The sequence below is a fragment of the Xenia sp. Carnegie-2017 genome, unplaced genomic scaffold (assembly GCF_021976095.1).
Source record: "Xenia sp. Carnegie-2017 unplaced genomic scaffold, XeniaSp_v1 HiC_scaffold_19, whole genome shotgun sequence".
In the NCBI taxonomy this organism is placed as follows: Eukaryota; Metazoa; Cnidaria; class Anthozoa; order Malacalcyonacea; family Xeniidae; genus Xenia; species Xenia sp. Carnegie-2017.
The window spans coordinates 8,347,099-8,362,533 of record NW_025813481.1 but is presented as its reverse complement, the minus strand read 5'-3'; the positions used below and the strand labels follow the sequence as shown (position 1 = coordinate 8,362,533).

At 35.2% G+C, this 15,435-nt stretch overlaps 3 protein-coding genes across 4 annotated transcripts in view; 2 read left to right on the top strand and 1 right to left on the bottom strand.

The window, feature by feature from the left end:
* Positions 1–1,923: 1,923 nt before the first annotated feature.
* On the bottom strand, positions 1,924–4,284 carry LOC124439615 (olfactomedin-like protein 2A). The gene is made up of 6 exons (XM_046989890.1): positions 4,162–4,284; positions 3,901–4,008; positions 3,491–3,667; positions 3,283–3,340; positions 2,871–3,132; positions 1,924–2,585 (listed from the first exon to the last, which is right to left on the bottom strand). The coding sequence occupies exons 2-6, from the start codon at positions 3,961–3,963 to the stop codon at positions 2,081–2,083; spliced, it is 1,065 nt and encodes a 354-aa protein (XP_046845846.1). The 5' UTR covers positions 3,964–4,008; positions 4,162–4,284; the 3' UTR covers positions 1,924–2,080.
* A 2,394-nt stretch (positions 4,285–6,678) lies between these two features.
* On the top strand, positions 6,679–14,672 carry LOC124439614 (guanine nucleotide exchange factor for Rab-3A-like). 2 transcript variants are annotated; one of them, XM_046989889.1, is made up of 10 exons: positions 6,679–7,633; positions 8,002–8,122; positions 8,350–8,445; positions 8,549–8,626; positions 11,332–11,535; positions 11,791–11,919; positions 12,570–12,646; positions 13,156–13,255; positions 13,358–13,422; positions 14,208–14,672. In XM_046989889.1, exons 1-9 carry the CDS (start codon positions 7,359–7,361, stop codon positions 13,409–13,411), a joined length of 1,134 nt encoding a protein of 377 aa, XP_046845845.1. In that variant the 5' UTR covers positions 6,679–7,358; the 3' UTR covers positions 13,412–13,422; positions 14,208–14,672. The 2 variants fall into 2 exon arrangements, with proteins under 2 accessions (XP_046845845.1, XP_046845844.1); XM_046989888.1 differs by having other exon boundaries at positions 6,680–7,633; positions 13,153–13,255.
* LOC124439612 (adhesion G protein-coupled receptor L4-like) overlaps positions 7,510–15,435 on the top strand; it is a 33,107-nt gene continuing 25,181 nt past the window's right edge. The window contains exon 1 of the mRNA XM_046989883.1: positions 7,510–7,519. The gene's annotated coding sequence lies outside the window, so the exon portion shown is untranslated. The remainder of the gene's footprint in view (positions 7,520–15,435) is intronic.

Below are 15,435 nucleotides of genomic sequence, written 5' to 3'. Positions count from 1 at the left end.
AGACTTGTGGCACAACAGTAGTAACACATTTTATATCAGACTTGGGCACAGCAGTAGTCACACATTTTGTATCAGACTTGTGGCACAATATTAGTAACACATTTTGTATCAGACTTATCGCACAACATTAATAACACATTTTGTGTCAGACATGTGGCACAACAGTAGTTACACATTTTGTGTCAGACTTGTGGTACAACATTAGTAACACATTTTGTATCAGACTTGTGGCACAGCAAGAGTTAAACATTTTGTGTCAGACTTGTGGCACAACATTAGTAACACATTTTGTGTCAGACTTGTGGCACAACAGTAGTAACACATTTTATATCAGACTTGGGCACAGCAGTAGTCACACATTTTGTATCAGACTTGTGGCACAATATTAGTAACACATTTTGTATCAGACTTATGGCACAACATTAATAACACATTTTGTGTCAGACTTGTGGCACAACAGTAGTTACACATTTTGTGTCAGACTTATGGCACAACATTAGTCACACATTTTGTATCAGACTTGTGGCACAACATTAGTAACCCATTTTTTCTCAGACTTGTGGCACAATAGTAGTTACACATTTTGTATCAGACTTGTGGCACAACATTAGTCCCACCATTTGCATCAGACTTGTGGCACAACATTAGTAACACATTTTGTGTCAGACTTGTGGCACAACAGTAGTAACACATTTTGTGTCAGACTTGTGGCACAACACTAGTAACACATTTTGTATCAGACTTGTGGCACAGCAGTAGTTACACATTTTCTATGCTATTCAAGAATAACATCTATTCGACACTAAAGTTCGAAAAAAGAAAGCAAAGACGAAATGTAAACGGAGATTTCTATTTATGTGTTGTTCCATTCAATTTTTTGGTTGTATGTCAACTGTAAGCGCTGTATTCAACATAGCATAAATGTTACTCGACTGTGATTGGTTCCGATGGATTTGATCCCAGTACTTAAAAAATTTGCAACAGGGCAAATTTCTAAATCAAAATGAGCGAAAAATTGTCCTATTTTTTCATTTTTGTTGCCCTCAAATTTCCCATATTTTCACTGTTTTAATAGTTCGGGTATAATAGTGCTTTATGAGCAAAATGACTTCAGCATGTTTCACAAACATTTTTGTCTTCTATGTAAAACAGTACATGATTGATTATTTTCAAAGAAGGGAGTAAAAGCTTCATACCACTTTTGACATACATTATTAATATGATACTGGACTGATAAATCTTTCACACCTCACGAAACAACAGAATTTTATTTCATAAATTCTCAAATTGTCATTGGGAAATTGGCTGCCTTTAATGCACGCACTTGTTTGTTAAGGTTGTCGACGTTGTTATACTAATGTTACAAAAGAAAGATGTTAGTGGGGTTAGATCTTGGGTGTAACACTAACTGATGCATCTCCAAGAGCAATTAATGTTGTAGCACTATCACCAAGAGGTACTCTCCATTGACTCAACTGACTTAACGTCAAAACCAACAGACTCAATACCAACAGTCCTTCTCAAGACTACACTAACCTCGACGATCCACACCTACAAAGATGTAACGATTCCCCGGAGTTCATACCACTTACAATATAAATTCCATACTCAAGTGTGTAGCAAAGCCATTACAACAAAGTTCAATTAACACCACTGTAGTCGACTAACGATTTAGCAAAGTACCATAATGTCTTTCGAATGAGCACGACAGTTGCCTTTGAGAAAGTGCTAAATCTTCAATCTTAAAAACGTTATTTCCAAAAAATTGAAAGATTTCCTTGCGCTTCATGGCGATGAACTCAATACGACACACAAAGAGTACATGATGTATTTCTCGGACTCCAAGAAGACTAGCTGTCCATTATTTTTTTTAAAACGATTTAATTCATAATGACTATTAAATATACACAACACAAAAGTTGATAGAGTTTAATTCAGAGCCCATTCAGAGCGATTTATTGATTCAAAGCCCATTATAATACCTATCATTTGACGAGCTATTACAATAGTTTTCTTCTAACAACTATAATTTTAAGTAAACTATAAAGTAGCGCAAAAACTTCACAATTCACGAAAGACCTCACTTTTCGAACTCAAGTGGGTAGGTAATCTGACGATGTCTGTCCCATGCATACAGCACCTTCTCACGAGGGTTATACGTCACCATACTGTTGTATCCAAATTTGTTGGTGAATTTTATATTTGGGTTGGATCCAGTTCTTTTTCCAACATCATACGCGTAGTTGATGGCTGTGGAGCGTGCATGGCAACTATCAATGCTGTAAACAATGCCACAGGCCACGAATGCATTTCCCATGCTCGTCTTTGACTCTGATGAAATACCATAGTAATTACTTAGAGTTCTGAGCGTCAATGGATCCATCAACGTCGCACATAACTTTCCACTGTATCCTTTATAAGCCCATAAAACCCATAAACCACTCTCGTCGACAGACAAATCAACTCCAGAGTAGCCACCCCATTGGTAACTGTACTGCCCTGATTTTATATTTGAATTTGGACAGGCCTGTTTTGAAACTCTCGAATACTCCAAATCATACTGCACAACATTGCATGTTCCACTTCTATAAACAGGTTTATGCATGCATTAAAGTGAATTCCCTTCAGTAAAATGACATTAAGAAATATGCATAAATGCTCTTTTGTAACTCACGAAAAAATTTATGGTTGACGCAAAAGATACAGAACAAACTTACAAGGCTGAAACATTGACTTGCCTCAACAGCGTGAGCAGAGTATTTACGGTAATTAAACAACTGCGCTAATAAGACAAAGTCAGCAATTTATAATTAATATTTATTTTACCTTAATTCTTTTTTAATGTTTGTGGTTTAAGTGCATTTGAATACCTGTGAAAGTAGAGATATCGACCATAGACAACTGATCCAGTACCAGCAATATTGTACGGCAATATGTGTTTTAGAAACTTCCCAGCTTTAAAGTGATCCATGTCCTCAAACTCCAACACCTTATTCCCATGGTAACCATTTATGTACCATATTTTTTTGGCACCAAGAAGACCAAGTGGATCTTTCATCCAAGCTCCCTGCGTCTTTCCAGAATGATGGTGAACAATTGGTTCGCCCACTTTCTTGATTTTCTTACAATTATCTGGAGAATACAATAGAGCAAAAGTGAACTGTATTCATTCACAAAAGAACCTCATGTTTCTAACACTGGAAAAAAGCTAATAATTAAGTACATTTGCGAAAGAAAATTAAAAGTTTAAGGTACGTGCAATCAACAATCAATAACATATACCTTCCAAATACACAAGACTGGTTAACGCTTTTCCTTTTTTCAATGCTGCTTCAAGAATCTGACGAAACAATGGAAACAGTAAATGTGCGAGGTTTTCACGACCTCTTCCGAATACGACTTTTGCATGCGTATATGGTGTTGTATCTTATCATCATTTGCTGTGGTAACATCTCGATGAACCTCATCTCAAGCGAATTCAAGCACTTACGTAAGCTTTAGCCAATTCCAAGTACAGATTTGCAATGCTTTGCTTTGTCGTACGACGGTTCAGAGTACGCTTTTCGTCGTCGGATTGTGTCTCAACATTCTGGTCAGCGTTTGCTAACAACTCTGACGCCGTTTTAGTAAACTCTTTCTCATTCTTTGATGATTCAATTATTTTGCCCTTAACATCACACAGAGAAATATCTATTGCAGTTAATATATAAAGAAATACTGAGAGGATGCAGAACTTGCATAGAGAACTTAAACTGTATTATATCGGTGAAAAGCAGAATTTACACACCACAAGCAAAACCTAGTTGATGAATTTTGTAGAATACAACTCTTATGTACGGTTTTATTAAACGAACCGTTATCTGTTGACGATAGCAATTGTGCGACGTATTATTAACTTACATTTGATGACGTTGACCCAATCACCAAGAGCGAAAGAAATGTATTAAAATAAAAGAAATACATGTTTAAAGACGTCGACGAAACCAGTAGTTGACAATCAAAAAAAGCCTAACATTAAAAACAACACTTTAGAACATATAAATCAAGATGAAAAGTTGAAAACTGCACTCCATCAAATTCAAAGCTACCCGACGTTTGTACAAAAGACAAACCAACCAATGTACAAACTGCTAACATAACCTAAAGTTCAAACCAACTTACGTCAAACTGTTACTTGTCTCCCTTTCAAACAACAATTGTTGTACCACAACAACTCGTTGGGAAAGGCAGCATTTTATAGGAATCTCGAAGTCTGAAATTAGAGGTATGGTTTCAGCAAGTTGTTGAAGGAACTTAATGATTGCCAACTTGGAAGTAAACTCTTCAAATGAAACTTTGTTTTGCTCTCATTACGGACGTCATTTACAAAGTTTGATATTGAGCATGGTATCGTAAAGAGTCATAAGCTTATATACTATATAGACCGGCAGCCCAGCACTGCAAACCTAGCTGAAAAGGTAACCAATTTTTAAGTACGTAGCAGTGACTTTTACAGACCAACGTGTACCAGAATATGCGTCTGCCGGAGACATGCTGGTAGATGCGTCAGGTCAGGGGGGCGCGAGAAAGAAGGTTCGAAATGAGCTGGAGATTAAACCACCAAGATAAGAGATACTTTACCAACATAGCCTATACACAAAGATGGATTTTTTCATGGTCCAAAGCAATTTCAGTGCGTATCAAAGTGGATAAAATTAGTATAATTTTATCCAAGTATTCAACTTGGATAAAATTATGTAACCATGGCAATTGAGTAGCTAATAAGTTATGAATTTTTAAATTTGTAAATAGGAATCAGAGTACAAATATATATTTCACGAGTAATTTCTAATTGATGTAAGCAATCCATTAAACAGGCGAATAATATAAGTGAATTAACATCTTGTTGCACTCCATGAAAAAACGATAAAGAATACTTTAAAATGGTGGGTAAGAAAGAATTCAGTGGGAAGGAAAAACGTCAAATTGTGCAAAGCTAACGAAAGTGAGCGGCACCATGTCAAATTGTCAAGCGATAACGGATAGATACCAGAACAATCAAGAAATTTATTGCTCACATGCCGCAGAAAATTGTTCGTGAGGATAAAAGGAAAAACAAAAGTTTTAATCAAATAACAAATAAGTCGCTAGCGTCAGAGACTTAGCAACACATCATTCATAAACATAAAGGAAAAACTACAAGCCACTCGCTGCAAGATGTAAACATGTGAAATTAGACAGTCAAGCACCATCTAAACAGAACAAATAACTGCTTGATTTGAATGAACAAATATGTATCTTAAACATCTTCCAATCAACATTGCATGTTTACCAGTGCTGAGAGCTGAGCAACACTGGATGCCCCTGACGAAACTAAACACTACTCCATTCTTCCAATCTTATCAAAGGTGGGCAAAGTGAGGTGGGATGTTTCGGGCTAGAAAAATCAAATCTGTGCTGATAGAAAACTTTAAGATTTCCTAAAAGCCATAATGCATACAGCTATAATTGGCTTTCACATACAGTCGAAGTCCGCTATTTAAAACACATTTAGTTCGAATTGTCTGGTAATTAAAGACTTTTCCATCCATCTTAGGACTTCAAATGTTCATACATTATGATAGTCTGTTTAAGTTTTCATGTTTGGTTGCACTCTATATTGACTTACCAGCGTACGACTACTAACTAATCAGTGCTGGTTCTTCTAAACAAAGTACAATAAACTTAGATTTCTAGTCTTGAAGCACAGTAGTCTTTTGTTATTGAACTATGATATATTCACAGAAGACATGCTTTTCAGCATGTAATGGTATTTCGAAAAGATTAAAAATGGAATCACAAGTGAAAGAGTAAAAGAATTTGCCGCAATGAGAACTACATGTTCTCTTTTGCCTTCTGATGTATCGAAACGTTTAGTCATTGTGCAGTAAGTTGTACAGCACACTTTCACCCCTTCTACATTTTCCAAGCATCGAAAAAATGCATCGGAAACCATTAAACTCAGGATAGGAGGAGCTATCACAGGGGAAGTGCTGCCTCTAATGTGCTAACGAAGAGTCATCGTGAATACAGAGTTAGAGTCATTGAACTAAAATACATGGAACGCTTCCTTTAATAGAAAAGCTTAGTAATTTTTTGAAGCCAAATCTTACACCCGGTCACGCGAGATTACACCCAGACCTGCGTCTGTGTTCAATCAATTTTCACTCCGCGAGAGAATCTCGAAACACTACACACGCGTGTCTGGGTGTAATTTTGCGTGTCTGGGTGTAAGATTTGGCTTCAATTATTTGCTTCAGATGGCGTTCCATGTATTTTAGTTTAATGGTTAGAGTAGACATTAGTAAAAAATTTTGACATAGAAATAATCACACGAAGCGAACTGCGAGCTATAGTGAGCTTGTGTAAAATAGCGACGTGGAAAGGATATGAAAGAGGGAACGACAAATTGAATTTAGAATAATCAATTTTGATTAACGCTGGATCAGCTAATGTCATTGTAAGTATTGTCAATGTGAGCATTCTGATTGCTTACTTAGACGATGTTTGATAAGTCCTGGATAATACTGGTGTAAAAGAATTTAGCCCAGCCTGCGAACAGACGTTTTCTGTTCAATTTACGAAGGCTAATTTAGCCTTGTTTTATTGAAAAAAACCTGCCTCAGCTTGCGCTCAACGCAGAAGGAGACCTATCACATACAATTACTAGTTACATAATTTTCTTGTTCGCGCAGAGATAAATATCTCCACGCAATAATGCAAATTACCTAATTTGCATTTGCATGCGGTTTTATTTTCATTTAGCCATTAGCTGTTACTTGTCAATGATCAATATTGAATTTGCATACGTTCTTACTTGTCGTGCATTTTAATACCACAACGACGCGGAGGAAAATCCTGCTGTTTATCTGGGATTGTTGAGAAGGGAACACGTCGAAACAAGTCGGGAAGGAATTTAACTTGAAATCTTAAAGAGTCGGAAATACCAGCAGGCTTCGAAGCGGCGGGCATTGTTTTGTAAGAATTGCCGGGTTTAAAATATGCACAGAATGTAACTTAACTTAGGGAGATGATGTTGCCTGATATATTTCATGAGAAAATCGCTGTAAAAAAGAAACGAATCCCCGCTAAAATTTGGTTGCTATGCTGCTACTTTTGACGAATGAATGGCAATTTAAAAGGTTGGAATCGTCGATAATATCATTTCGCAATATTAATATTTGATATTCTGATTGGAATGTCTATTTCACCCAGCTGTTAATTTTTGAAAGAGTTTATGAAATAATATATTCTTAATATAAACGACACAATCTATGACCTCGAAAATCAACATTCGTGGATATTTTCTTTAAATTTCTCAACTCTTAACACGGAAAGGCATGGAGGGAATTCCTAATGGTGACATTAACCAAGGAAATAGTACAGAAGACGATAACATGATGCTAAAGAGGAGATCAAGCCAGCCAGAATTAGGAATTGCACCTAGATCGTGCACCACTAATACTGAGCAGACATTGTCCAACAGAGTAGATACGCAGAGGTCACTGTCCACCTCATCATTGCAAGAATTCAGGCAAAGGGCAGATAAAGATGGAGACTCAACAACATCCATGAAAAAACTTGCAATGTTGCGAAAGCAGCATTCAAGGAAGAGGTGAGCTGGTAAAAGCCGCATATTTGTCATCATATGATTTCTTGCATGAGATAGACAAGTGCAATAGCAAGCCTCTAAGTATGTCCAGCTTTATTGCCACTGTGAAATTCCAAATCATGGTATATCCCTTTTAAACCTTTGGATGATTATGGTTTAAATTATATGATCATGTTAAACAACTACAAGCATGTTTTCACCAATGGTGAAGTTTTTAATTCGTTAATATTTGTTGTCATGGAGAAAATGTTTACAGACTGACCTCATTTTTATGTTTTGTATGCACAAATAGCATGGAAATGTTGTCAAAGTAGCAAAATTTGATCAAACATACCTTCTGATTTTTTCTTTCGACATCTTTCAATGTACAGGTTGTCAACACCCTGTACAGGTAGTCATGACCTTGATGAGTTCTCAAGGAGATACAGTCAAGATCTCATGAAAAACCAGGCATTTGTACGTCTCCAGGAGCAGCTAATGAAAGCACAGGAGGTAACCATCTGTTAGAACAAATGAACACTAACATCAGTTAAGGAAATATTAAGGACACTGTACTGCTTACTTGGTCCAAGGTTATATTCATAGGACAGAATCTTTGTTAAATTACCTAAGTATCTATGCTAAAGTGTCTTTATGCAATAGAATATTTTATGAAGTGTATGATTAATATAATTTGTCATAATTATATTAATTTCGCTATAAAAATTTGATAAATTTAGGAATTAAAGCTGAAAGATGAGGAAGTATTTAAACTGTCCAATTTACGAAATGAAGTTGAGGCCGAACTCGAAGAACTGACAGCAAGTTTATTTCAGGTTTTTGACAAAAATCCAAAGCATCATTCACTTGCTACGTTTTTGCTCTTCCACTTATCCGTCTGAAGACGTTTCTTCATTATAATACTCTCACTATTACCAGGAAGCACACGCCATGGTGCTGGAAGCTAACATCAAACAAAGTAACGCTGAAAAGAAATATAACGAAACAAACAACAAGGTATCAAAAGTTTGTTTCAAAAGTTACTGTGACTATGAAGTTAATTTAAAGCAGGTCAATCTTCAACGACCTTTCCCAAATGCAAATAAATTAACAAGTGTCTCGAGAATCATTGAAAACTTCCCCGTACATAACGCCAGTTTTACACTAAAGAAAACACGAGAAAGAAGTAATCTACGAGCGGAAAACGAAGAGCATTTTATTATTGACAGTCACAATATACCCCACTCATACCCATAGGTACACAAATGTCTGGCAAAAGCTGCAAGGGCAGTGGAAAGTGTAAACCATGACCGTTCAATACCACAGTAACGTTTTGTAACCATTGTTCAGAATTAGAACTTTACGGGGAATTTCGAATTTCGTTTAGATAAAGCCAAGCGATATAAGATTTATTCGAAGTTTTAATGTCATCTTAAAATAATCATCAAAATATATAAAGAAGCACTAGTTTGCACGGGAAATATAACTAAAATATATCACACTAAGTTTTTTTTAAATGAACTAATGACAGTAAAATAAGCATATACTCCGAATAAAAAGTTCATGTTTAACTCAATATTTGAGAGTGAAACAAGACGATTTTTATTTTTATTTCTACACTTCCGTTGAAATAATTTAACGCACATATTAGAAGAGCGTCAGTTGGCTTGTAAATACAAATGTCTGATGATGAATTTGTAACAAATTCGAAATATACTATTCTAATAAAAGTCGTCTGGTTTCCTTCTCAAATATTGAGTTAAACATGAACTTTTTAATCGGAGTATGCTTCATTACATGCATTACAGTTAAATAAAACGATTAGATTTCATCGATTCTAATTTCCCACTCAAGTTTGACTTGAAAAGACCGTTTCGTGTCATAAAGACTTACGCCCTATTCACACGACACAAACTAATCCCGTTTCAACACAGGTTAAAATTAACCCAGGTTTAATCCAGGTTGACTTTTTGCGTGTAAACACCACCAACCTAGGTTTAATCTGGGTTAAACTTAACCCATCTCAGGAGGTGGGTTGAGTTTAATCTTGGTTGAAGCTGGATTAGTAGTGTTTACACGCAATAAAATAAACCTGGGTTAATTTTAACATGGGTCAAACCGGGTTTAGTTTATGCCGTGTAAATAGGTCTTTAGCAATACCAAGCATGGCTGGCCTTAGAGAATAATACTTTGTCCTTCGCTGCATTAGTATGTTTAATTCCTCAATTTACTAAGTGTTTTTTAATTAATAATATACATGAAAAAATTTCTCAATTCTGATTGGTTAAGAGCAGTGCAATTTATCGTAAATACCTGTGCAAAAATGTGAAACACAGTGCAAAAAAAAGAAATAAAGTGCAATTTCTTTTTGAAAAATGCGCTCCTGATTGGTTAGTCAAACAAAGAAATGATGTAAGAGCCAATCAAATTAAAACATTTCAAAAGCAGGAAAGTTAAATTATTGTAAACAAAGCAATAACAACGGCTGGCGTAAGTTTTAAGTAAATTTTCTTTACTCGTCCTTCGGACTCGTGCAATTTTGATAGTTTTTGAAAAACTCACTCGTGCATGCTTTTCCCAAATTGCACTCGAAACCATGCTATTACCTATACTAAAAACTCAAGCGCACAACTTAAATGGAGTAATTAGTTCAATTAAAAAAAACTTTATTGTAATGTATACCTCTTTATTTCCTACATACATTGTAAGTTTTTCTTGAGGATGGTGTCGAGTTGACATGGAAACGAGAATGAATCGTTTATGAACTTATGTTATATTATAAGAAAGTTGCAAATATAATAATAATCTGTACTGGCCACCGGGACGCATGAAGGTTGAAAAGAGAATAAAGTATATTGAAATCATAGCTAATATAAACTGGAGTCCGTTAATGAGGAATGTTTTGATCATAGTGAGGGAATGTCAAAGAAAACTTTGATGATTTTCTTTGTTTAGTGAATATTCGCTAAAAGACAAAAAGACATATATACTATTAAACTTTCCTATGAGTAATGTAAGGCCGTATCTTCAAGCGTAGCTATCGAGTATGACATAAAATGTCTTATTGAATTGCAAATTGGCAAGTTCAAGAGAAGCGATATCTTTTTTACAACGCGGACGTCTACCGAAAATATTGTTGGAGTCGGTTGTTTGATTTGAAGTCATACTACATAACATATTATCAAATATGTAACCTTCTGCCCTCAGTCTCAATGAAATGACGATCGTCCAGGCTAGAGAAGCCCTGAGAATGATTGTTGGTGTTGTTATTGACTGACGTTTACACATCTTTTTGAGCATTGGCGTAGGAAGATCGATAATTGGGGGGGGGGTGTCGGGTGGTGGCTGTATTCATATATGCGTGTTATAATCGATTGAAAACAATGGATTTCAATATCATGGATATATGTACATAAGCCCCCCTCCCAATTATCAATTTTCATACGGCAATGCTTAGGAGGAAATGTCTGAAACAAATACATGACATTTACTCCTCACTTGACTCCGAAGATGACTTCGAAATGTCACATAGCATTACTTCTCAGGACTCCACCAACCTGAATAATCTTCATGTACAAACATGTAACGATACTCTCAGGTTCAACCATTCACTTAAATTACCACAAAGATCCAGACTGGTAAGATCTATATTTATTTCAAAGGAGATATCAACTGTAAATATCTCAGAATCGTTTTCACGTCTTTTGTTTCAACATATTTAGGTTGATATGTTGGAGGCGGAAGTTGAAGCGCTCAAAACCCTTGTAATCACATCCACACCAAGTAAACCGCGATCAAGAAGAAGCAGAAGAGGAAGCGCGGAACAGCAGAAATGCTTTGATTCGAGTGGCTCGGTTCAGAGCTCACAAATAAATGACAATGTCAACGGTGAAGTTGATGGAAAAGCTCCTAATCAAGAGAAAGAGGTAGGATAACCTTCATTTCTACGTGAGTCGTCCATTTAGTCTTTATGCAATAAAGGAGGGAGGGTGATTAACTACATTTACGTACAGTGGGGAGGAAGTGTGCTCAGCAGCTCGTGCGAATGATTTTTTGAATATAATGAGTTTCCAGCATGATTAAGTATAGTATTTTTAAGATGGCTTGGCTAGAAATTTACTGATAAATAATGCCAACTTAGGCTTAATTAACGATTTTTTCTTTTATCGATATCTTTTTAGGTCGACGTAATTGTTTTCAAAGAATTTTTGGCTTGGATGGAAGAACGAAAGCTCGATCAAAGTCAGCCATTCTTATCGAGAATGTATAACGAAGATGTGACACCATGCTTGGATTTTACAAACAAAGAGGTTCGTTCGTAGACTAAATTGGTTTGAACCCTGGAGTATCGTTTCATTTTTGTAGATGTAGATCGTCCAGATTAGTGGAGTCCTTACAAGGACTGTTGGTGTTCAGGCTAAAACTTTTAACTGTGAATATTATAACACGGCTGCATTGCAATGTTATAACGAACACCATAATCTGAAAACTTTAGATGTGAATATTATAACACGGCTGCATTGCAATGTTATAACGAACACCATAATCTGAAAACTTTAGATGTGAATATTATAACACGGCTGCATTGCAATGTTATAACGAACACCATAATCTGAAAACTTTAGATATGAATATTATAACACGGCTGCATTGCAATGTTATAACGAACACCATAATCTGAAAACTTTAGATATGAATATTATAACACGGCTGCATTGCAATGTTATAACGAACACCATAATCTGAAAACTTTAGATATGAATATTATAACACGGCTGCATTGCAATGTTATAACGAACATTGAGACGTTTGAGAAGCAAACCTCGACCTTCGGTCTCGGGCTTGCACTGATCAGCTCTTGAGTTCTCCCGAAGATCTCCTCGGTTTGCATAAGCCTGTGCAAACACAGTAAACATCTTCTATTTCTTAGATAATATTGCGTCATGTGTTTGTTTTGCAGTTATCCAAGATATTTCTGAATGCAATGGAAAGCAACACCCTTGTTTTGGAAAAAATACCGGGAAAAAGATTAACAAGGTTCCGTTCTCTTTCCATACATGACATTGTGTTTAATGGGTTCTTCTCACGCAGTTATGAAAACTCTAACCCTTACTTTTCTTTCAAAATTTAATAAACAACAGGAATAACTTGAATTATATTGATAAGATTCCGCTTCTATTTTTCTCTTTTAGTTATGTATTATTCTTGTTTTCTTTCGTTTTTGCGAAATAATCGCTTAGGCCAGATTCAAACGTCGAACTTTACATGCACCGAACGCATTAAAGGCAAAGTAAGATGAGATGAACTTCCTCATTCTCTTTTCTTTTAAATGCGTTCGGCTCATGTAAAGTTCGACGTTTGTACTTGGCCTTAATTTGACATAACATGATACTGTGTTTTATTTCAACTTCAAAGAATATACTGATAGTTTACTTTGTTTGATTATCTCTTCCTCCTTTGCAAAGTGACCACAAGTCTTAATTACTTCATAAATCCTGACTTCATAAACGACTTATAATTAAATGTTTGTTTATATTTTATAGTAGAAAATGTGCGTTGACGGAAACTGTGAGGATATGTCAATACAGAGCAATGGCAACGGAAACAGGAGAATGGCACTACCTTTGCCAAAGTGCCAGACAAAGAGTAAACAACGCTTTCTACTATAATTTATTATACCTTCAACTTTGATTGGTCAATTACCCGGCCAAAAGTTTGGTTGTTAAATTCTTGATTATTTGCTTGCAGATTGTGGCGGTCTGTGATTTCTTTACCTATATACGATATATTCACCTTGGGTGAAAAGGTAAGACGAAAATGTCCCATTCACAATCAAGTCGCCATATTGATTTGAAAATCGTAGAGTTCTTTTGAATTTCACCAATATGGCGGCATTTATCTGTAGTAAATTGTGTTGAGACACCACTGAGGCATATATATAATGATGATCGATATAAGGACTGGATGACTATCTAATGTGAAAATTTTCATTGATAACCAATCTAATAAATAGCTAATTCGTTTAGTTTTGACGAGAAAAATTGCAAATAACTAACACGTAAATTACAAAACGTGTGACTACAAATTGTTTAATTAACATATCAGAAAAAAATTCAACACTTTTATATGCAAGTATCCAAACACTAATGTTAAAAAGAAAATGCATTACCGTGGTAGAAGATGTTTATCTGAATTTATTTCATTACACTCTAAGTCCTGTTTCAAACGTCCAACTTTTCATGCACCGAACGCATAAAGACAAAAGAAAATGAGATGAACTTCCTCATTATCTTTTGTTTTAAATGCATTAGAGACAAAAGAAAACGAGATGAACTTCCTCATTATCTTTTGTTTTAAATGCATTAGGCTCATTTAAAGTTCGACTTTCTTTCAGTGGCGTGGCCAGCCCGCAAGTTTGTTCGTGCTGCGTAAATATTAAGGTATTCACTCACTGTAAAAACAATATATTTCTAAAGAAATGAATAATGATAAGGACAAAAAAATTTACTTGCATTTATGAACAAATTTGCGTGCTCCCTACGCCACTGGCTTCTTTGCGCCACAATCATCAACGAAAATAAATCCTTTACGTTGTTTAGTCACAGACATATACTGGGAACTAATGGAACTTCGCAAAGAGATGGCATGTGCAAAATGCGGTCTTTCAACTTAATTGTAATGGCGGAGACCCTCAAATCTGCAGGCTATCCCAAGCTTTCGCTCTTGAAGACGATACGAGTTCCTCGCCAAGTATTTTGGGATGTATATGAAAGTTAACAGAAATGCATCCAATTAATTTATTGTGATTTTGGATTTTTAATTCTTTATAGAATTGTTGAAGAATTTGTAAATGTCATATCATTGCTAGTATATCGCAATTACTACGCCCCATGCCCCCACAAACCTCTTCATATTTTTCTACGTTCACTTCAAACCATATTACACGTAAATTAATTCACAAGTAACCGAGAAATGCACATGTATATTTAAAAATTTAGGAAACATTGATTGTTACATATTTTAACGATTTCTTAAATTAAACTTTGATTGCTATTGAAAAAAACATTAGCGATCATTGAGGATGTCGACACACCAATCATTGCTAGTTTGCTAATTATTCGTTTTTTTGTAAATTAACATTTGAAGCAATTGTTGACTCATAATTACTACGCAAGGAGAAAATCGAAAAGCATTTATCAATGAAGAAATTATTCAAATACGGAATATTTTTAGTGATTTCCCGATCATTCACGAAACAGCGTAGTAGTGTTTTTTATTTCATAAAATTGTATACGAAAGTGTTATGTTCTAGAGTTAGATCTTCTACTACACGCAGATGAATAGATTGTTTACGATCATGAATTCTCAAAACATTCCCAAATTTTGATTTAACATAAGATAACGTATTTTTACGTAGAAATTCTAATTGAAATTCTTAATTGATTGCGTTCCGCATTTGTCGAATTTCGTAAAATACCCGTAGTATCAACATAAGATAACGTATTTTTACGTAGAAATTCCAATTATAAAATTCTCGCTTAATTGCATTCCATATATGGATTTCACGATCAATTATCTTCTCGAAAAGTAAACATAGTAAATCTAAATACTATTTTACAAGTAACTGATTGTACAATAGTAAATAATAATCATTACAGCAATGCAGCTTAAATGTCCGAATTTCATCGATAGAATTTCATTCAATGGGAATCTTTCACATATCAAGTAAGTATTACGTATACTTAATTGCATAGACAAAAACTAGTTTACACGCTATGGTATTGCAGTGTTGCCAACATTGCATTTTATTTCAAGATTTTGGGAGT